The 22,501-nt window shown below is 32.5% G+C and overlaps 1 protein-coding gene across 4 annotated transcripts in view; it reads left to right on the top strand.

The window, feature by feature from the left end:
• The window catches only part of LOC123679886 (casein kinase I), a 62,561-nt gene extending 40,639 nt beyond the window's left edge, over positions 1-21,922 (top strand). The window contains exons 4-8 of one of the 4 annotated variants that reach the window (XM_045617432.1): positions 151-302; positions 2,852-3,092; positions 12,947-13,175; positions 16,505-16,558; positions 19,365-21,922. In XM_045617432.1, the coding sequence (XP_045473388.1) occupies positions 151-302; positions 2,852-3,092; positions 12,947-13,175; positions 16,505-16,558; positions 19,365-19,375 (687 nt within the window). In that variant the 3' untranslated portion in view covers positions 19,376-21,922. Of the gene's footprint in view, positions 1-150; positions 303-2,851; positions 3,093-12,946; positions 13,176-16,504; positions 16,559-18,762 lie in introns of all 4 variants that reach the window. The other 3 variants (XM_045617433.1, XM_045617434.1, XM_045617435.1) reach the window with 3 other exon arrangements.
• Positions 21,923-22,501: the final 579 nt, after the last annotated feature.

The following is a 22,501-nucleotide window of genomic DNA, read 5'->3' as shown; positions in this document are numbered from 1 at the left end:
TAAATATTGATGAAATTGAAGAAAATTGTAAAATTCTCGAAAAAGTGAAAAGGGCAATAGAAAACATATGCAGTTACTGCCAAGATTGCGATGAGTTATTTCTTATTCCTGATGCGTTTTCAATTGTGAAACACTATTTATTTCTTTCAGATGATCGGCCGCATGGAGTATGTTCATTGCAAATCTTTCATACACAGAGACATTAAACCAGATAATTTCCTTATGGGTATCGGGCGCCACTGCAATAAATTGTTCCTCATCGATTTTGGGTTGGCCAAAAAATTCAGAGACCCTCGAACACGGTAAGTATGAATTCGCACCGAAGACAATCGAAATAAGTTGTTGATAGCTTCGAATTCAACTCAACTATTTATTTCTGTCCTTCATATTCAAGTTCTCGAAGCATCTATGAACCAGACACTTTTCATTCAATAATGAAAATTGAGAAGAACTTTGTGAAATTTGTAAATAACATGCCAAAGTATTTCAGGAGTTTATTTAGAGCGACTTGATGGTACTAATGTTTGATGGCAGTTATTACCCACCTTCTAATTGGACGGAAATATTTTGATCATGTATTTAAAAAAAAAAATAATATATATTTACCTAAAATTTCAGTAATATACATTAACTTTTTTTTTTTCGAAATCTAGAAACCATTTATTTCGATAGTGTTTTGGTCGTATTTGATCCTGACATACCCTCAATCAGTATCCAGCCAACTTCAAATTGAGGTTTGTTCACAGCTACATATTTCAAATCATTTAACATTAAAAAATCAAACGTATTACCGTAAAATCTGATATGATATTTGAGTTTATATATTATTATTTTCTACATTATACATATAAAGGGCGGTCTATGATACCCTGGACTTTTGAGGAAACTAAACTACCTGCCCTGGCACGGTTGGTAACTAATAATCCTTATGATAAAATAAAGAAGAATCATTTTCGTTTCAAATCGACAATCTACTTCCTGTCAGGCAACCCAAAATACATCCTTCGAAGTGTCGAATTATACTCTATGTTCGCCCAGTCGAAGTAAAAGGAAAGCCTCTTTTCTTATCCTTACGATTTTTTCGATATATTCTGTTGTATAAACCTTCTCATGACAGTAATGGATGTAACAAAAAAAGAATTATCCAATTTGGTACAGTCGTTTGAACGTGATGCACTTACATAATATCCCTAGATATTCTTTTAGAAATATGAGATTTTGTTTTTGGATAGTATAGGAACAACTGCTCTATTGATATAATATATTTTCAGCGCTGCGGTGTTGTCGCCTATATCAAAAAGTACTAACAACTTCGATATTTCAAATAGAACACCCTGTGAATTATTACTTCTTTCGTTTTTTTTGTAGCCTCTCGATTATTTATGTATCCTTACATCCTTGTCCCTATCTCTATCGGTTTTCGAGCTTCAATTAAACATTCATCACTTCGGTAGTTGCAATCCTAGAAAGCTGAAATTTCGAGTATGGATTACCAATATCCCGTGTATTATTTAACTGTAATAAAATACCCCCTTACCATATAGGGTTGTTCAAAATGGCTTCATACCAAAATGGAAATTTCATTTGCTTTCAATACATCTTATGTTATGCAGTTCATTTGAAAAATGCACTTTAAATTATTTAAGTATGTCTTGTTGAAGCCTGTGATTTTGAGCAATAATGCTTGAGGATGTATTTTATAACACGTAAATGAAACAGGGGATATTGGTAATCCATACCCAAAATTTCAGCTTCTAGGATTCCAACTACCGAAGTGATGAATTGATGTTATGTTTTGCGCAAAAACAGAAGTAAATCAATAATCAATTACTCGAAAATCGCTAGAGCTAGAGGAAAGAAAGTTAATATGTACATAAATAATCAAGAGTTTACGAAAAAATTAAGTATTAAAATACAGTATTCTACATGAAATATCGAAGTTGTTAGTGCTGTTCGATATAAACGTCAATACCGCAGCGCTGAAAATATTTTTGATCGATAGATTCCTACCCAAGAAACCTAAATTCCGTTATCCGTAAAAGTCCAGGGTACCTTCAGCCGTAGTCCACCCTGTATACATTTTTACTCTCAATTAAAAAAAATGTGCCAATTCCCATTGAACTGGATATATGATATTATGGTTATAAACCTTTCTTTGTGAAATGCCTCAAAATTCGATTTCAGTTACTGTCAGCCTTAATTGGTCAAGAGCTCAGAGTAATAAAAGTAGATAGAGGGAGCATATGTCATCTTCAGTAAGCAAATTTTGTCCCCAACATGTACTATCAAATTTGACATGAAGCACGCGAAAATGAAAACATATCGGTGATACGATATTTCACTCAATTCGCGAGTTTATCCACAAAGAACGCACTTCTTACGTCCCATAGTGAATAAACGTTTCATATTAACTCAAAATATATTGAAATAAATACCCAAATATATCAGAAATTCAGAAAAGAAACTTCAAGCGCGCCAAACGACATGAAACAACCGATGACACTAGGAGAGCAAAAGTTGCCAAACCTTGGATTTCAGCAGGTAGATACAGATAATGAAAAATACTCTGCTTATTATAAATTCGACAATTAGGAAAAATATCGGATTCCAAATATTTAAATTTGTATATTTAATCGGGAATCACTCAAATAAATATATTTCATTTAATATAATATACATTCATAACGATATAGTAAAATTGTGGATTTGGAAATATATCACAATCCGACAACGCAATCTAACCATGTTCGGGACATGTGAAAATTGCGTATACTCCCTCTATCTATGTTTATCACTCCATGGTGAAGATTGAAGAACGACTCACTCAATTTCTCAATTTTTTTCATTCCAGGTTGCACATCTGTTATCGCGAAGATAAAAACTTAACCGGCACAGCACGTTACGCCAGCATCAACGCCCACTTGGGCATCGAACAGAGTCGTCGCGACGACATGGAATCCCTAGGTTACGTGCTCATGTACTTCAACAGAGGCTGTCTGCCGTGGCAAGGACTGAAAGCGGCAACCAAGCGACAGAAGTATGAAAAGATTAGCGAAAAAAAGATGAGCACGCCCGTAGAGGTGCTTTGCAAGGTGAGCATGCTACAGTTTTTTTTTTAATTCGAATTGAATATTCGATTGGATAAAGGTGATGTTTGATCTCTTTATTCATTCAAATCGAAAGGAAGTATTGATACAAACAATATTGCATAATGATGAAAATTAATTGAGTCTACTTGATGAAGGTTTTTTCAATATTGATATAAAAAAAATTGACAACATTTGGTCCTTTTTCCTTCACAACATAATATATATTTAAGATATATTCGGTTTTTTGTCATGAAATACAATTCCAATAGTGACAAAATATTAATAACCAACCAGTAGTAAATTCAAAATAACCAAAACTCTAAGAATAGAGTAAACGATTAACAAATTGAACAACTAAATTAACATAGACGTACGTTTCCGTACAATATTCTATACGCCGACGATACCATTGTGATAGCTGACAGTTTGGGGGCGTTACAAAAACTGATGGACCGAATCACGAATCACAGTCAATAATATGCTCTCAATATCAATGTGCAGCAGACCAAAAAGATGATAATGAGCAAAGCTAATATAACAGGAGCTCACTTGCTCGTGAACAGAACTCGAATAGAACGAGTGAAGCAGTACAACTATCTTGGTACTGTAATAAATGAGCAATGGGACAACGCACAAGAAATAAAAAGTCGGATAGGAAAGGCTTCAAGAACCACAACTTATCTTTGGAAACGGAGGTAAGACAACTAAGATGCGCTATGTCTTTTCCGTATTACTTTATGGCGTAGAATCTTGGACACTAACAGAGGTCACCACGAAAAAACTGAAAGCTTTCGAAATGTGGCTGTACAGAAGAATGCTCAAGATACCTTAGATAGCTCACATAACAAATAAAGAAGTGCTAAAGAGAATGAGTTATACAGTTAAGAGAATAAAGTTCGAATACCTGGGGCATATTATGAGAAATAAAGAGAGATACTCCCTACTGCAAAATATGATTCAAGAGAAAGTACTAGGTAAGAAGGGACCCGGAAGAAGAAGAATAGCATGGAATAGCGGAACCTGAGAACCTGGTTTGGGAAAAGCTCGGCAGAACTGTTTCGAGCTGCTACCAGCAAAATTATGATTGCCAACATTCGATGTTGGTACTTGAAGAAGAAGAACGTTTCGGAATTTATGTATTTAATACATGTTTTCCTCATCGGTGCCTTTTAGTTTAAAAACTTACTGAATTTACCAACTTACAACTTGTATACCTACTTCACAAGAATTGCAATTGAGGAATCTCAAAACTAACTAACAATAAATGTTTCTCTAGATGAGGAAAAGATATATTATGTTGTGAAGGAAAAAGACTAAATGTTGTCAATTTTATTATATTTAAAATATGATGATATGAAATAACAAAGTTCATTACTATTCCGGAAAAAGAAAAAATCTAACAACAAATAAATAAACCAAAATACCACCATAATATCGACCATATCATAAGATCCTTGTACACCAAAAGCTATAAAAATTGTGAGATCAGTTTCTGAGATAAGTGAGGCTTTCCATACTTAAAACTCAATCTGTATAAATATGTCCAAGGGTGCAATTGGCGTCGCGTTAATGCTCAAGACCTCCTTACTTCACGTCAATGCTATCCTCCTTTAAGCCTTTATTTATTGGTATAATGAATTGAAAACGAAGGTATTTCAAGAAATTGCTATTGAATTTTGCTACTTATCGACTTAATATTTTCTATGCATATACCGTTGAAATTGGAGGAGCGCCTTTTCAGAAGATTAATCTTTCCCAACCTTATTTTAATCAATAACACTTTGTTCTAACAAGTGGTTATAAAGTCAACTTCGGATAGGCCTAGCCTTCTAGAGATCGATATTGTTAACACTTGAACTAATATAGTTTGAAAACCAAATGATAATTATGATATCTATAGATGGATTATGGATTTTCCACTTGTATTGAAGAACTACTACTATACTCATTGTACCTTGTGAGCATTTTATTATAATTACCATTTATAAACTCCTCGTCGAAAATTGATGTTTTTTGGAATAGTAGATTATCCATTTTCTAAAGGAATAAGAGAGAAAAAAGGATTGTAGGAGAATTATAAATTCAACATAGTAATGAAATTAATTCAATTGATTTTGGCAACTACAAGACTACGTCTTAAGAAAAGAGATAGAAGAGAAGAAGAAGATTTTGGCACAAAGATGGCACCGCTGCATTTGTTGTTGTTTGGAAAGTGGATAAAAGCGAGTTTCGTATATCAATAAAAAACTATTTTTAAGACAGGAAAAAATACTATACAAGCAAAGCAATTGATCGATAAGTGTTTTAAACTCTACTCCGTCGACAACAATGGTTTCTCCAGGGACAGAAATTTGACTCTAATGGAGAACTGATTGAGCAGAGGTTGAATCCCATTTCAAAAAAAAAAATCTTAAACTAAGAGAATCGTTAAAAAACTTTTGTAAAACTATCTAAAGAACGAAGTGTACAGTTTCTAGTGAATTTATTTCATTACTGTGTTTATTTTTCAATTCTGGGAGTTCATATTGACGAAATGAATAATCAGTGCAGTCATTGTTCTTCAAGGTGAGGAAAATAGTGATTCACCCATCTGGTTCACAATTAGAATTTCAGTCGAAGATTATATATGCATTTTATTCTTGAATAATTTCGATCAATGATAATAATGAAAATGTTGACATAAAAGACTACACTATCTTGCTAAAATTGGTGTACTTCGAAAAAGCAGACCAACTACAATAAGGCACACCTGCTTGTTGAAATAAGCATGGTATCATCCAGCCAAAATGTTATTACTATTACAAATAAAAATGTTGCACATGATTCAATGAAGTAATTTCTGAATGATCTCTCATAATGTGAATTCAATTTGTTGATTCAATACTCAATTAATAATAAATCTTCAGAACCGTCCAAGAAAAATAAACCTCCCTCAAATTATAGTAGTTTATGTTTTTCAATATAAAATCCAAAAATCGTATAATAAATCCCGTCTTCAGTTTTTTCCTCTGGAACTGTATTATTAACTATTTTGAAGATATTTGATGAATAAAATAGGTTGCTATACGACATTGATCCTTCTAGCAAAACAACAGAATACAAGAATTTTGAAGCCAAAAAAACAAAGATTCGAACTGAAAAATAAAATGAAAACATGTAGGACTACAATGTTACTGAATAATTACAGAGTGTCCCAAATTCAATGCTCACTGAAAGCATCTCGAGAACTATAAGACTTAAAAAAATCAAGGACCCTCGAGCTCTTTTTTCGAAATAATCAGATTCTTATTCTTTTGGAATTGGTTAAAGTGTATTTAGTTTCTGTAGAATGAAGTTTACTTTAGTCACGTGCAGAATAGTTATTTATAATACAAGTGCAGAAGGCAATGATATTCTTCCACGAGTTCAAAATTCAAAAACGAGCCACGAAGTGGCGAGTTTTGGAATGAACGAGTGGTAGAATGAGCCTTCTGTACGAGTATTATACTAGTTATTTATAATACAAGTGCAGAAGGCATTGATATTCTTCCACGAGTTCAAAATTCAAAAACGAGCCACGAAGTGGCGAGTTTTGGAATGAACGAGTGGTAGAATGAGCCTTCTGTACGAGTATTATACATTATTTTCTCTAATTCATTGCATTTTCATTGAAATTAATGAAATATTTCCATAAATATATTTTAGTGATTTTTGCATTGAAAAATGTTGGTTGGCAGAACTGATTTCTTTAAGGCAAATTGATGAATTGACAGATAAAGCCGTGGCGGAAAGTTCGAAGTACCAACATAGAATAATAAAATATTACCATAAAAACTGTGCGTTTCTGATATATTCTCGCACGATTTTGTTCTACAAGATGTGGAAGAATGAACGGAATAACCACAGAATTAGAGAAAATTATATATGTAATTATCTCTGTGACTTGTTTGTGTTCATTTCAATGAGAACGAATAAACATATCTATCTATCAGAAAACAGATCATAGATACGAGTGAATCGTTTTAAAAGTTACAGTTACCGTTCTAGAGATATAAATGCTGAGTTGGTTAAATGGGAAACCCTATATTTTTCAACGCAATTTTTTTGTGTGTAGATTTGTCTGAAAGCATTTTTTTTTTTTCAAAAATATTTGAAACAGGCATTTTTCAGAAACGCCCTGTAACTCGGGAACGAATCGAAATATCAATGGTCTGCTTTCTAATATTTCATTATTTCGGAAAAAGAGCTAGTATTATAGTTTTCGAAATGCTTTCAATGGGCATCGAATTTGGGACATCCTGTACAATGATTTTAACATTAAGGCTTTGTTTGATTGAAATCAAATAGAAGTGAAAAAATGTATCAGCAAAAAAGATTGACGAAGTTGCTATTGAAAATTACGCCCATGAGTCAAGTATCACGAAAAATTATTCAGTTTCCTAGGAATTTATTCTTGGAAATAATTTATTCCAACAAACTACACAATTTTCGACGTGCTATACTCCCAAGAAGTTTCATCACACACGATAATTATGAAACGACAATCATTTCGAACCTCGGCTTCTCTCTGCAGATTGAACTAGATAAAGGTTGCTTAATAAACTACACTCTTTATACCAATCTGTACGCTCGGAACGCTTTGTTCTCGAGGTCATCGAAGAAAACAACGTGTCTCGTCTGTGCCTGACGTTACAATATCACTGCTAACTGGATTTCAGATGCACATCTTCACGTTGAAACGGAATAGGTCACGTCTGAATTTGCGTGCACAAACGCCCAAAATACACATGTATTTGTATCTTCGGCAACGTGTCTGTCTCCTTCGATCGTTATGCATAAATTAGAACACGCACAGTTTCTGCCATTGAATGTACCTAATGAAACGGGAATATCGAATCGCAAACACGTTTCGATACTGTCACTGTCATTCATGCGGGATTTGCGAAGTGAGCAAGGACAATGCCGCCGATCCTGAAATATGCACAGTCGAGGGCTGTTAAAATTGGCGGTCTTGAATTGTTGTTACCGTTCAAGGCGAGTTTTTTTTTTTTTCATTCGCGTTCTTATTATTAAGGATGAATGGCTCGACTCGAATGAGTTGGATTTAACTTCTATGTATAATCTAAGGTTGTTTATATACAGGGTGATCCAACGAAAACTCAACACTTCGGTTTTTAGACTTTGAAATGAAAATGAAATAGAAAATCTCTTGGACCCGTCAATTTTTGATTTGAGGGGGAACAACTTTTCCGCTTTTTTCATCCCTTTACTTCAACCCCCTAAATGGGGTGAGCACAACTTCTTGATTTTGAATAAACCTGAATTTTTGCTTCGATATGTGACAATGGATGAAACATGGCTCCATTTCACTCCGGAATCCAATCGATAGTCAGCTGAGTGGACTGCACACGATGAATCGAATCCAAAGCGAGGAAAAAACACAACAGTCAGCTGGCAAGGTTATGGCATCAGTATTCTGGGATGCGCAAGGTATAATATTCATTGATTACCTCCAAAAGGGCCAGACCATCAACAGCGATTATTATATAGGGTAATTGGATCGTTTAAAGGATGAAATCGTTTGAAGAATAAAAGGTGCTGTTTCATCAAGACAATACGCCGTGTCACAAATCAATGAAAACAATGGCAAAATGGCATGAATTATGTTTCGAATTGCTTCTGGATCCACCGTATTCGCCAGATCTGACCACCAGCGATTTTTTCCTGTACTCAGACCTCACTGGAAAGAAATTTAGCGCCAATGAAGAAGTAATCACCGAAACTGAGTCCTATTTTGAAGCGAAAGACAAATCGTACTACAAAAATGGCAAAACTGGGCTTCGAATTGCTTCTGCATCCACCGTATTCGCCAGATCTGGCCCCCAGCGACTTTTCCAGTTTCCAGACCTCAAAAGAATGCTCGCTGGAAAGAAATTTAGCGCCAATGAAGAAGTAATCGCCGAAACTGAGGTCTATTTTGTAGCAAAACACAAATCGTACTACAAAAATGGTATTGAAATGTTGGAAAATCGCTATAATCGCTGTATCGCCCTCGAAGGCAACTATGTTGAATAATAAAATCGAATTTTGCCAAAAAAATGTGTTTTACTATGTAAGACTGGGGACTTTTCAATTGGCTTGTTAGTGATTGCGATGAGGACAGTCTCATTCCAAAGCAAATTTTATGTTGTTTTTATGTGTTTGAGGAATATATTGTTTCGTCTAAAATATAATATCAAATATTTCCAGTTACTAATATTGAAAGAAAATCTGACTTGCTAATTATCTCGAAACCAATAAACGATACTTCATATTTTATTTTTCATGTACAAACTGAAAATTTGAAAAAACAATTACAAACTGAATAAAAATAAATCTTACACCGAAATTATCAATCTATCCATGTAGAATATAAAAACCAAATGAAAATATTTAATTTGCGTCGTGCTGATAACGTAAACAAGCAAATGCGTTCAATTTTGAGGGTATGTGTGCTTCTGACGTTTTTGTTGTTTATTATGAAGGAAGTTCAATAACAGCGGTCATGAATATATATGAGATTTTATTTTTAGGCAATACGTACGAACAACGGTAAAATAAAAACCTACTATGCTTGATTATCATTGAATTCGATTTATATAATGACTTTCCTTGGAATCGAAATGATTGTTTATCGTGCAAAGTTTGTTTTGATTGCTCATATCTAGCAATATAAACCTTTACAATCGTTTGAAGATCTTGTTATATTTCGGGTATGAAAAGATTTTAAAATCTAACTGGAAAATATTTATACTTTGGCTACTTAACAGGTCAGTTGAAAAGTCCCCGATCCACCATAGTAAAACACATTTTTTTGGCAAAATTCGATTTTATTATTCAACATAGTTGCCTTCGAGGGCGATACAGCGATTATAGCGATCTTCCAACTTTTCGATACCAATTTTGTAGTACGATTTGTCTTTTGTTTCAAAATAGGCCTCAGTTTCGGCGATTTCGTCTTTATTGGCGCTAAATTTCTTTCCAGCGATCATTCTTTTGAGGTCTGAGAACAGGAAAAGTCGCTGGGATCCAGATCTGGCGAATACGGTGGATGCAGAAGTATTCGAAGCCCAATTCATGCAATTTTGCCATTGTTTTCATTGATTTGTGACACGGCACATTGTTTTGATGAAACAGCACCTTTTTTTCTCCAAATGGGGCCGTTTTTTAACGATTTCATCCTTTAAACGATTCAATAACCCTATATAATAATGGCTGTTGATGGTCTGGCCCTTTTGGAGGTAATGAATGAATATTATACCTTTCTCATCCAGAATACTGATGCCATAACCTTGACAGATGACTGTTCTGTTATTCCTCGCTTTGGATTCTGGTTCATCGTGTGCAGTCCACTCAGCTAAGTGTCGATTGGACTCTGGAGTGAAATGATGGAGCCATGTTTCATCCATTGTCACATATCGACGCAAAAATTCAGATTTATTGCACTTGAAGAGCTTCAAACACTGCTCAGACTCATTAACACGTTGTTGCTTTTGATCGATTGTGAGCTCGCGCGGCACCCATTTTGCACACAGCTTTCTCATATATAAATATTGGTGAATGATATGATGACACGTTCAGATGATATCTTCACAATGTCTGCTATTTCGATCAACTTCACTTTAAGGTCATTCAAAAGTATTTTGTTAATTTTTTTAAATTTTTTCGTCGGTGACAGCCTCTTTAGAGCCTCCACTGCGTTCGTCGTCTTCGGTGCTGATTGCACCACGTTTAAACTCAGCATACCAATCGATGATGGTTGATTTTCCTGGTGCAGACCCCGAAAACTCTTCATCAAGCCAAGAGTTTGCTTCAACTTCATTTTTTTCCCTTCAAAAATCAATATTTTATCAGCACACGAAATTCTTTTTTCCATCTATTGTCAAATAACTAAAGTAGCTACACTCACAACGCAATGTCTCACAAACTAATGGTCGGACTGCTGTCAAATTTTGACACGTATCTTTTGAAGGTTGATACTAACTAAAAATCATATGAATTTCATACTAGCACTGCCTTCGTGCGTCAGACCGAGGACTTTTCATTTGGCCTAATATGTCTACATTTATTCTTACAATACTATTAAGCATATCAAAATTTATACGAATATTCAAGAGAGCTGGTGCTACCGTTGAATCTTGATGGTTTTAGGTTTCCAATTAATCGACAACTTTGTCACGTTACCTGGGCGTTCTGTCGATCGTGTTTTGTTTCAGCCAGGTGAGCGTTATCTAGCGAACCAAATAAGGAAAGAAACAGCTAGTGTGCCGTTCGATTTCAGTGACCGCCATCATTTGAAATTAACTTCTCGCTTAGGCGACTGACGTTTTGTTATTCCTTAAAACCACTCGACCTAGTTCCAATTGCTAACTATTTTGGTAACATCGGAAGTTTTTATCAATCAGGACAAATTGAGACGCATTCAAATTCGTTTTGAGCTTCGTACTTAGGCGTACACAATTGCGCTTCCTCCGTTTTTTCCGAAATTCGAGACTTTATTGTAAGCAACTGGTTATAAATTTATGAATCAAAGGATTGTCCATTGCTGGCCACTACTTCATCCCATCTTTCGGGCAGCGTAGGAATCCCGCGTTCAAAAAACTGGCCATCTTTTGAAGCGATCCACGAATCGATCCAATTATTTACTTCTTCATAAGATCCTGGTCAGCCAGGCCGTGTGCCATTGATGGAAACAAGTGATAGTCCGAGGGAGCAACGCCTGAAGAATTCGGCGGTTGTATCCTGTATCGATGTATTTGCAGGCTAGGATTAAATTCTATCGCTGCTGTCGTCGGCTTCGTATTCTGTGTTCTTCGTGTTCTGTTCGGTTTTTATTTTTTTCTTTTCATTTTACCTCAGTTATTTCTCCTTTTCGACTTTGGTCCTCATTTATTTTTATTTTCCCTTCTTTGAATCATTGTGTCATAGTGTCTACATAAATTTGAAGTTTCTCCGTTGCACTTTCTGGTGTTTTTCCTGACGCTAGGGCTATTTCATCGTCTGCATTTAGTCCTAATGTTATGTTTTGCGATTTCGGTATGTCATTATATGTGTTTTTGAGATCAGTTTATTTACTTCTTCATCTGTATTTTTATCATTAGATTGATTAGGTTCAAATTGTTTTTCGAGTATTTCGGAGAATATTTTTGCTTTCTCCTCATCTTCGACTATTATTCGATTGTTAGTTTTCAGAATCGAGTGTTTCCTTTTGTTTTGTGAGGGATTTAGCTATTGCCCATGAAGATCTATTATCTTCTGATAATTCGTCAAGTTTGGAGTTCCATTGTTCGTTGTAGTATGTTTTTAGTTCTGTTTTGATGGAGTTGTTCAGTTGATTCATTACAAACTTGTGTCTTGGATCTAAGGTTCTCTGATACTCTTTTCTTGCGAGTTTCTTAGGGCCAATGAGGTTCTTGATGTGTTCAGGAAGCTTTGTCTTCATTTCTTATATTTCAATTATCGTAGTTGGGTTCTTGAGTGCAATTTTTATAATTTCCTCTAGGTCTGATGCTTCTTGTGTGACATGATACCCTACAAAGCTCTGATGTATTTTAAAAATATTAGTAAAAAATCATTACAAAAGGGACAAAACTCCAATTCTGTGAGAATTTATAAAAATCAAGTACTTCCTTTCGACGAGAGTAGGAATTATTGTAATATTCCTAACTTCTACTGATCATTCAACCGTTCTGGCAATACCGTACATCATTTTCGTCCTCCTTCTTTGGGAAAATAATGACAGATCACGAGAATGTCACATGGTGGTGTTTCCTCTTAATATTAGTAACACATTGAGTAATTGTATTTATTGTATTGTAATTCTCTTATTTTTTTTACAGGGTTTTCCTGCCGAGTTTTCGATGTACCTGAATTATTGCCGTGGTCTCAGATTTGAAGAAGCGCCCGACTATATTTATCTACGGCAGTTGTTCCGCATCTTGTTCCGTACCCTCAATCACCAGTATGATTATACCTTCGATTGGACGTTGCTCAAACAAAAGACAACCAACCCCAATGCGGGTTCCTCCGCGCAACCTCAAACATCAACTGCAGTTGCACAGCCTCCAGGTAAGTAGTTTCGGGCAATATAACCTCAAATCCTTTGGACAATTGAAGTTCATAATAGCTGCAAGTGATTTTTGTAATTAGTCTTACCGATTAGTTCTCTTTCTTCAAATGAAATTAGTTAACCTCTATTATATTGAATAACATGATTCAAGCTCGGATGAGTTTTAGTGCTCACCAAGATGTTCCACCATTGACCATTTTTTTTTTCGACATGGTATCATTAGGCTCCATTACAGCTATATTCTCAAGTTGCTTGGAAATACATAGGCTGCATCAAAAAAGTTTAAATAACCAAACATATGTTTTTTCTTAAGGAACATCCTGCTTTTTTTTTGGATTTTCAGATTGTATGGAATAAATGACCCCAAATTTTTTCCGAGTTTAATATGCTTAAAACTCACAGTTTTTGAGATATTTATATTTTTCATAAAAAACCTTATGACTTCGAAATGAATTAATTCATTCTGAACGTTAATAATATAAGAATGGAGATAGGTACCGGCTTTTTGATAATCATTGAAAACTCTACTGGGTGTTCAAAATAAGAAAATTCATTGATGACCTATTCAAACGTTAATATCGGGCCTATTCCAAATGACACACCCTATATTTTATTTTTTCATTTGGTAGAAAATTTTTCGAAAATAATTATATTTGCTACTTAATAAAAAAATTCCGGGAGTGCCATTCATAATAAACCCGATATTAAATTTTGAATAAGTCATCAATGAATTGTCCCATTCTGAACACCCAGTAGAGTTCTCAATGATTATCAAAAAGTCAGTTCTTCTATTATTTATGTACTTTCGAAATCTCATTCGAAAAAATTCATTCATTTGGAGTCATAAGGTTTCTCCAATTTATAAAAATCGAAATATCTGAAAAATTGTAAGTTTTAAATATATGTTTGGTCCATTACACTTTTTTCGGTACACACAAAGATATCTAGGAACGGGTAGTTGTACAAATTTGAAACCTTCAGATTCATATTCAGTAGGCTAAATCGAGTATAGTAAAATAAAAATCTAATCATGATGATGAAATTCATACAAATACTAATAATGCTTTTTCGATATCATTACATCTAACATGCATAGTGATATATTTTAATGTGTTCGTCAAAAGTTGAGAATATTGATGTTTTCCCAAGATAAACTTATTAAGATTATGAAAACGTATTCTGGTTCATCACGAAGCAACTTTCATGTTTTATCATTTTTTGTCTATTCGTGTTCGAAATGCACATTTTATTTTCTCCTCAGTGCACATTTTATTTTCTCCTCAGTGTATATTTTATTTTCAATGATATCAAACGGTTCTAAGCAATTAAAAATCGAATTTTCATTATGCTAAGGTTTTATTCGAAAATGATGCTAACAAAGCCCTTCAATGTTAGCCAAAGTGTGATACCACGTTTACTCGACACAGTGTTTCGTCACTGTTAGTAAAAAACTCACAATTTGTGTTGTAGAAGTACCTGTCTGAATTCTTGGGAAACTGATGGCGGTTCCTGGTAACGTATTTGAGACAAAATATTTTTTTTTTTACATTACTGATTCTCACGAGAGGAATATACATACTAGGAATAGTTAGACGACAAAAATTGGGAATAGTTAGAACTTCCTTTTCTAAAAAAAAATTGTCTGCATCCATCTCTAGGTCCAAGACCATAGAGGGCTCTAATTGCTCTCTTTCGAAGGCAACGCTTTCAGATATATGTTGATGAAGTTATAAACTAGCTATTCCCACAATTTCACTCAGCAATTGGTGGAAATTTCATTTTTCTGGATGATAAAGCACTGCCGCACAGATCTCACCAGATGTTTACTTCTAAAGAATCCATATCTAGCATCACATGCAAATCCCCTGACCTAAATCCATCTTTTGTCAAAACTTTGCCAACAAATTCAGTAGGATATTTTCAATAATTTGGTGAAAAGCCTAAATCCATCTTTTGCCACAAATTTGGCAACAAATTGAGTAGGCTATTCTCAATAAAATAAAGCAGGCAGAGAGTTATTGATTCGCGTGGTATGCTTTGCATTGAGGAACAAAAAAATGAATTTTCGAATTAAGGATTTTCGTAAGATTGTACACTTCCAAATATTGTATTTTTTTTATTGTGATTACAGAATTTCTTTGAAATATTATTGTTCCAACCTGAAAAACTCTACATCTACATATTCCAAAAAGGAATCGGGTGTTCTGAAGAGAAAACAAATTAATTCAGTATCCTTAACTTTTGACAAACACTTTAATTTTATTATTAGCATGAACTAACTTCCTAGCCATATTTAGTTGATTCCCCTACTGAATCTTGTTCCAATCAAATTATCTATGCACTTTGAATAGAGTGTAAAAGTTCTCGCAAAATCCAAAATTGAAGAATTACACTCAGCTGATGTTATTGTTACAGCAATTAAAATTTTATTTATTGATCAAATCATGTTATTCGGTATATAACGGTTAAACCTTTGTGTAAAGACTATATTGTAGGCTACCATAAAAATAAATTTCAATGTTCATTAGCGCCATCTAGAAAGGAATCGAGGTATTTTTCAAAAATGCATTCATACATACTACAGGGATTGTGAAACAAAATTCACACTACTGGTATGTGACTTTCGACCATACCACACTAGAACCTTTTGACGATAAACGCCTTCTAGTTTTAAAATTATGTGGTTGCCCTATTATGTAGTCTATATACAAATAACAACTACTCTGTATAAAAATTAATATTCAATATTACATATATTTAGATTGCAAATGCAAAAATATAATGAAGTTTATCATGTACATATATTTCACTAGCATTATTCTGAACAAATTATTCCAGTTTCTCGAATTTTATTATATTTAATGTTTAATACATTTGCTCCAAATTTTGTTTGAAATCTTCAAATGATTTCAATAGGATTCATTTTTTATATGGGAAAAATTGGTGATGATTGAAAACTTTTAAGATTGCTTTTATTATGTGGTTTTGATTTCAAGCAAATATTCACTGATTTCGTTGAAACAATTATGAAATCAGTTTGGATATTGGGTTATTTAAATATTTTTAATTCATGGACATCTCTCGAGATTTTATATAAGTATTACTCTTTAATGAAATTAGTTCATTGATAACTGAAAAACATTATGTCCGGTCTTCTCTTCAATCTGGGTATAAAAAAGTTTTTGTTTGTCTTTAATGATCAAAATTTTTTTTAAGAATTGACACGCATTGTTGCCTGTACCCGTCCTTAAGATTGTTGGTAAAATGCCCTTGATTGACCAGTTGAATCCCTCTGGCAATACACTCATTTTTTACCCCTCCTTTTCAGTGAACCGTGACAAAAAAGAACAAGATGAAAAGAACAAGCAGATAAATTCTAAAGGTACAGGATACTGTGATAATTTCTAAAAACTTCATGCTTTTAAGATAGTGAATTTCTTTGATAAAATAATCCTATAAAACTTCTGCCCTATTTCCGATTCCGTTATTTATTTATTTATTTTTGTTTTGTTCTGTTCTATCATCTTCATTTTCCAGTATGGTATTTATGAACTCTGTGGAGTGGAAATAACTGAGAATTGTCGATGTTGTGATTGTAATCCTATGTTAAGTTAGTCTGATGGAGTCCAAGAAAATCGGGATGGAAACAAAAAAAAAACAAGTCCAATCAAAAAAATTCACATAATTATTTTCCCAGGAGTTACTTCATTAGTTTTTTAAATGAATCATTCTCAAAACAGCTTGTAATATACAGAGTTGCGTGTATCCAATTCGACAAATACCACTGAGGGTGGTGGAGTCAACGTTAAATCGAAAAATTGAATCAGTTATTTCTGTAACTACAGTTACGATACTATCAGTTTTTTATGTTATTCCAAAATACATTTCATTTCCACCAGTAGTAACTTATACATCACTAGCAGCTCTATCTTGAAATTCAGGTTAGATTCAGTGATATATAGTTTTTAATATTTCCGTACAATAATGATTTTGATTCGCTGAACCTAACTACTACTATCATATATGACTTCATTGATTTTGTTCATTTTTGAAAATCTGATTCTATTATTTTATATTTTGAATAATCTGCAATTCAAATAATGCATACTGTTGTTTCATTTGACCCTTCTTGAATCAAAAGCACAATATCACAACTTGATAAATTAATCATTCAGATCTTAAAAGCTTTAGATGTAAGTAATCCATATCTCTTTTTGTATTCAATCTATGTTTCCTTGTGAGTTTGCTATATATTATGTGCCATTGAGAAATACCACCTCCAAAACTTATCGCTTACTTATATGATGATCCTCTTGAATTTTGAAGAAGAAAGAAGAGAATTTCACATTTTATATATAAAAATTCACTTCCTTATCATGGAGCTCTTGAAAACGAATTCAAATTTAAGTCGCTCTAAAAATTTCATCATATTTTAAACTGCAGATAATATGCAATAAAATAATGGTTCGGTTGTTGTATATATAGACAAAAGGCTCGCATTTACTTGCTCCTCATGTAATTTAAATCTAAATCAGATATCTTTCAATAGTTTAGTATGCACTCTGCTAATTAAGCTTGGTAGCATTGTCTTGATACATTACGGATCCTTGATTTATATAGAATTACGGAATTGAATATTTATTTTCAGGGACGAAATTATAGAAGAAGCTTAATTAAATTGATTGATTCTAATTATTCATATTGAATTCCATAGTTTATGGCATACTCACCTTTTACAATTCCTTTCAGAGATCTCTCGAGTCTCTTTTAGGTCTTTTTAAATCAGAAACAACAATTAAATCTACCAAAAGTTTAAATTCAACTTGCTCTTGCATGAGTCACAACGTCGGGACAGAAGGATGAAAAAAAACTTTTTGTAATTAATTGAGATCTTGCAGATATCGATTAGATTATTATTTTACCATACTAATAAAAACGAATCTAATATCAACGCTGCGATCTGTGTTAGTTTGGAAGATAGTTCCACAATCATTACTTTTATCAATATAAGATCAATAACAACAAAATTAAAAAATTCGATAAAATGATTTTGTTCAGCAATGCCGGTGTCAATAAGTCGATCAGCCACATGCATCAGAGCAAATTAGAATTAGGGTTTATGTTACTTTTTTTTCTATATGATCAATTCACGCTTTCAATATGATCCATAATATCAACTGTTTTAGGACTCTAGAAAATACTTAATATTTTGTGCTGAACTACCATCCAGTCGGGAATCCTCACATAATCTCACGATACATATTAAATATCGAAGTACTCTTCGAGGATATTGAAATTATTTTATAAATAAGTATAACGGTATTCTCATAACTTCCAAACCATAACAGACTGCAGTGTTTTTAGATTTGTTTTCTGAAGCCCAAAAAGAAATACTCTATTTCAAAAATCTGAAGGACCTCAAAATTCATATGCTTACTAACATTTTGTCAAAATTCCTTTTTGTTTCGAGCCATTTCAGTGATATTTCTCACAATACTTTTTATTTGTTTCTGATTTACATGATGTAAACTAGAATATCTTACCTAAAATATTCCACATAATCTCATTCATTGAAACTAATTCCAGGTTAAAAAACGAAGCTCCCACATTTTTCATGAATGGACCAATAAGAACTAACCTGAGCCTTTAATCCATCATTAATGTTAGTTTTCATTGTCAATTGTCAGTATAATATTGATAAAAAAAATTGTCAATTTCTTGAAAAATGTTTTAGATTCATTATTACTCATTCAAAATTCACCCAGAATAAAGTATAATTATTTGGTATGTGGATGTGAAATTTATTGGATAGTTTTATTTGGTATTTATTGTAAATAGAAATAGCTCACAGAATTTCTTGTATGATTTCATTTGATGTCTTAAATAAAATGAAGTTTAGGAAGAAGTAAACATTTGTGTAGATGTTTTGATTTATTAATTGTCACTCCTTAATCCATATTCTACAAGACAGTTTCTGAAATTTCCACAGTATGTTGTTGATAAGATTTCTAATCGACTAAATTTTTTCATGCATAATTTGAAATTGCATGCCTCTCAAAGAATAAGTATTCAAAATTGCATTATGGAAGCTGAGTCGTTGATGAAAACTAACATTTCATTGCATGTCTTCATTTTTTTTTAATAGTCCGTGTTTTTTTATATATAATAATGATTTTGTTTCGTTCTAGGCAACCATTAACACACCGTCTCCGCAAAAAGAAAATCAACATTACATATTAAGTAAAACACGAATTATTATTTACTTTGTCTAACGGTCATATTTACGGATATTGTAATATAAAGTAGAAATAAAATTTTAAAAATGCAAAAAATATTTTGTAATGCATGGGTCTTTTTTCAAATCTAGAAATGGTATCCAAACTTTCAGGACCTGATCCTGTTTGAACATACCTAAAATGCTTAAATGTACTGGAAGTCTTTCATTTGATCATTTCTTTTTTATTTAATCCTTTTGTTTATTTTCAAATAAAGATTGATCTCTGTGCAAGTCAATCTCCTTGAAAAAGAAATATGTATGTATATCAACTTTTGTATTGATAAATCTACTCTTGTAATAAAACATGATCGAGTTGTAAAGAATATTGTTTCAATATAAAAGAACTTTCCCTATTCATTCATATATCAGTATTAATATTATCAATTAAAATTATATGAATTGCCATAATTTTATTTTCAATGTTGGAATATTTATTTTGCTGATATTAAAACCAAGAACACTCACAATCTGCCAAGTAAAATGAACTACTCAAGAGAGATAACCTTGAAAGGACCCATGCGATTCATATGAGGTTAGGTCGCTTACAAAATAGACTTTAGCCTCAAAAAAATGTGTGAGAGAATGCCTGATTGATACGTAGAGTGATTGCAAATATGGCTGTATTATTTAATATGATAGTATAGAAATAAGTTGTAAAATATTAATTAACCTTTCGGATAATAACTGAGTACTATAACGTCAATTTCATGTCTTTTCACATTAAGCCTATTGTTCCAATAACATGATGTGCTCCAGTAAAAAATAAATATCATTTAAACGAAATAGTGTTTTCTACTTAATTTTGTTTTTTTTTTAGTTGAAACTCACGATGATTTTAGTTTCGGTTTCATGTAGTGAATGAACCAAAAATATTCTGAATGTTTGTAGGGAAAACATTGCATAGAGTAAATTTATTTTCAATGTCTTCATATTTACCAATCGCTAGACATTGAAGAAAATATAGTATAAATATCTGATTTTCATTTATTTATGCAAATGCTACACTTGCTTCATGTTTATTAATTGGTTGGACTGAAAGTGAATTTTATAGTTAACTTATAATTTCTGTGATGAAAAAACAAGTTAAGCTATGAGTAGTATTTTCTCAGGAAATTTTCAAGACTGAAGCAAGTTATGCATTTCATTGAATAATAATGAACATGTACTCCAATACCTATATGTTTTATTATATGGTATCCTAATGAACTGAGATTATCCCAGATTTCACTTCGATTTCTTTTGGCAATTTCACAAAATGACTTATGTATTTAGATATATCTGCTTCATACCACATAAAGATTCTAGGTGTCCTTGTATATACCCTATTATTTGTGATGGTGAAAAATTTAGATTTTCCACGTTTTAGCTGGAAAATGGTTAATGTAATAGCTTGAAAGATAATTTCAGTTGAGAAAAAATTTCAAGAATTGCGCCTAAAATTCGTTGTTGTTTAATAAAAAAATTTGTTTATTTTGGAACGTAAAAACTTGATTCAATTTGTTAATTTGTTCATCAAGAACTGACTCGTTCTGTAAAATTATTTACATGGTTTTTTGAGTTATCTTATAAAGAATAATTGGAGAGCACAAAATCACATTTTTTTGTTATATTTGATGAGGCTTTAATTTATTATAGTCATTATATGTTTCCATAAAAATATTATACAAAAATAAGGATGTAGGAATGAAAGTTAAATTCTTCATCAAGTTGATGTGTACTACAGTTGTGAATAATATTTCAAATTATGCTATATCTGTCGCGTTATTATCGAAATTCATCACAAATTCATGAAAAAATGTGTACAAATGTTCTGAAGTCTCTGAGTTTCATATTAGAATAAGATTCTTCTAATTGGGTCCCTTGATAAAGACTCCAAAGTTTTTGTATTTTCTTAGTTTGTTTGTGTATTTTTTATAGGGATTTGTAACTTATTCCAATTAGCAGTGAATGAGAAGTTTTGAGAAATTAGTCGAGTATAACACTAAATCTAAATTTTTTTATTTAAAAATAATGGAAAAATCTCGACTGTGAAATATATTGTTATCTAATCTTTATGTCAAGTCGATGTGTGTATTACTAATATTAAACTAAAGATTCTGGCAGATTTTAATTCGCACATGTGAACAAAACTCTCAGTATATTCAGTAAATATTCTCCAACAATTTAGTATTCCTGATGAAGATCATATTTATATTTAATCTCGAAGCGAAAATATTTTCAGCTTTGACGATTGTAATGGAGGATAAATTAATATTGAATTACATTGGTTTTGACTGCATACCCTTTGAATATATATATATGGAATACTACTGTATATTTTAATGTCTCATTTAGTTGTAAGTATCTATATAATTATGAAGGAATAGTTATTTTGGCGGAAGCCTCCGTAATTTTAGTTTTGGACAGCTTTCAAATTTTGTAAAAATGCTGTTTTATGAGTTGAAAGGAATAAAAATTAAAACTCCTTCATTTTTTTTTCAATTATACCCTTTTCATTATAGGTGTTGTTATATTATAAAACTAATTTATACAATGCATTTATTTGTATAATAATTTTGAATTGAGGTTTATAGATAATTACTTTGAAGTATAAATAGCATAAACTCCGAACTTCAATTTGTTAATCGAACAATAAGTTTCTATTTTCATGGTAGACTCTAATATATTCTCAATGTTCTATGAGGTTTTGAATGAATATGATACCTACGGTGAGATAAATCTTGCTCCAAAAATTTAACAGATGAACAAGTTATACTAAATGGGAGAAAAAATAAAAAAAAGCACTGGCGTGTAGTTAGGAGCTACTGAGCATTCGTCATTCATGCGCCAATTCAGCCCTTGGAGACCACAGAACTGTTTACACTCGATAAATGGCGAGTTCAGGTCAGTGCTTTCCTCAATTCTTTTAGTATTTTGCTGTGGTTCTGACGACAGTATCAACAAGAAATTTTGCATATGAACTTGAAATTGTGGCATAACAATTTCATCTTTAATTTTTCTTCAAAAATGAGAAAAACATCTTTTAAATCATAACACAAGAAATATCCA

The sequence above is a fragment of the Harmonia axyridis genome, chromosome 5 (genome assembly GCF_914767665.1).
Source record: "Harmonia axyridis chromosome 5, icHarAxyr1.1, whole genome shotgun sequence".
Lineage (NCBI taxonomy): Eukaryota > Metazoa > Arthropoda > Insecta > Coleoptera > Coccinellidae > Harmonia > Harmonia axyridis.
The sequence above is the reverse complement of the archived record's forward strand: the minus strand, read 5'-3'. Positions and strand labels throughout refer to the sequence as shown.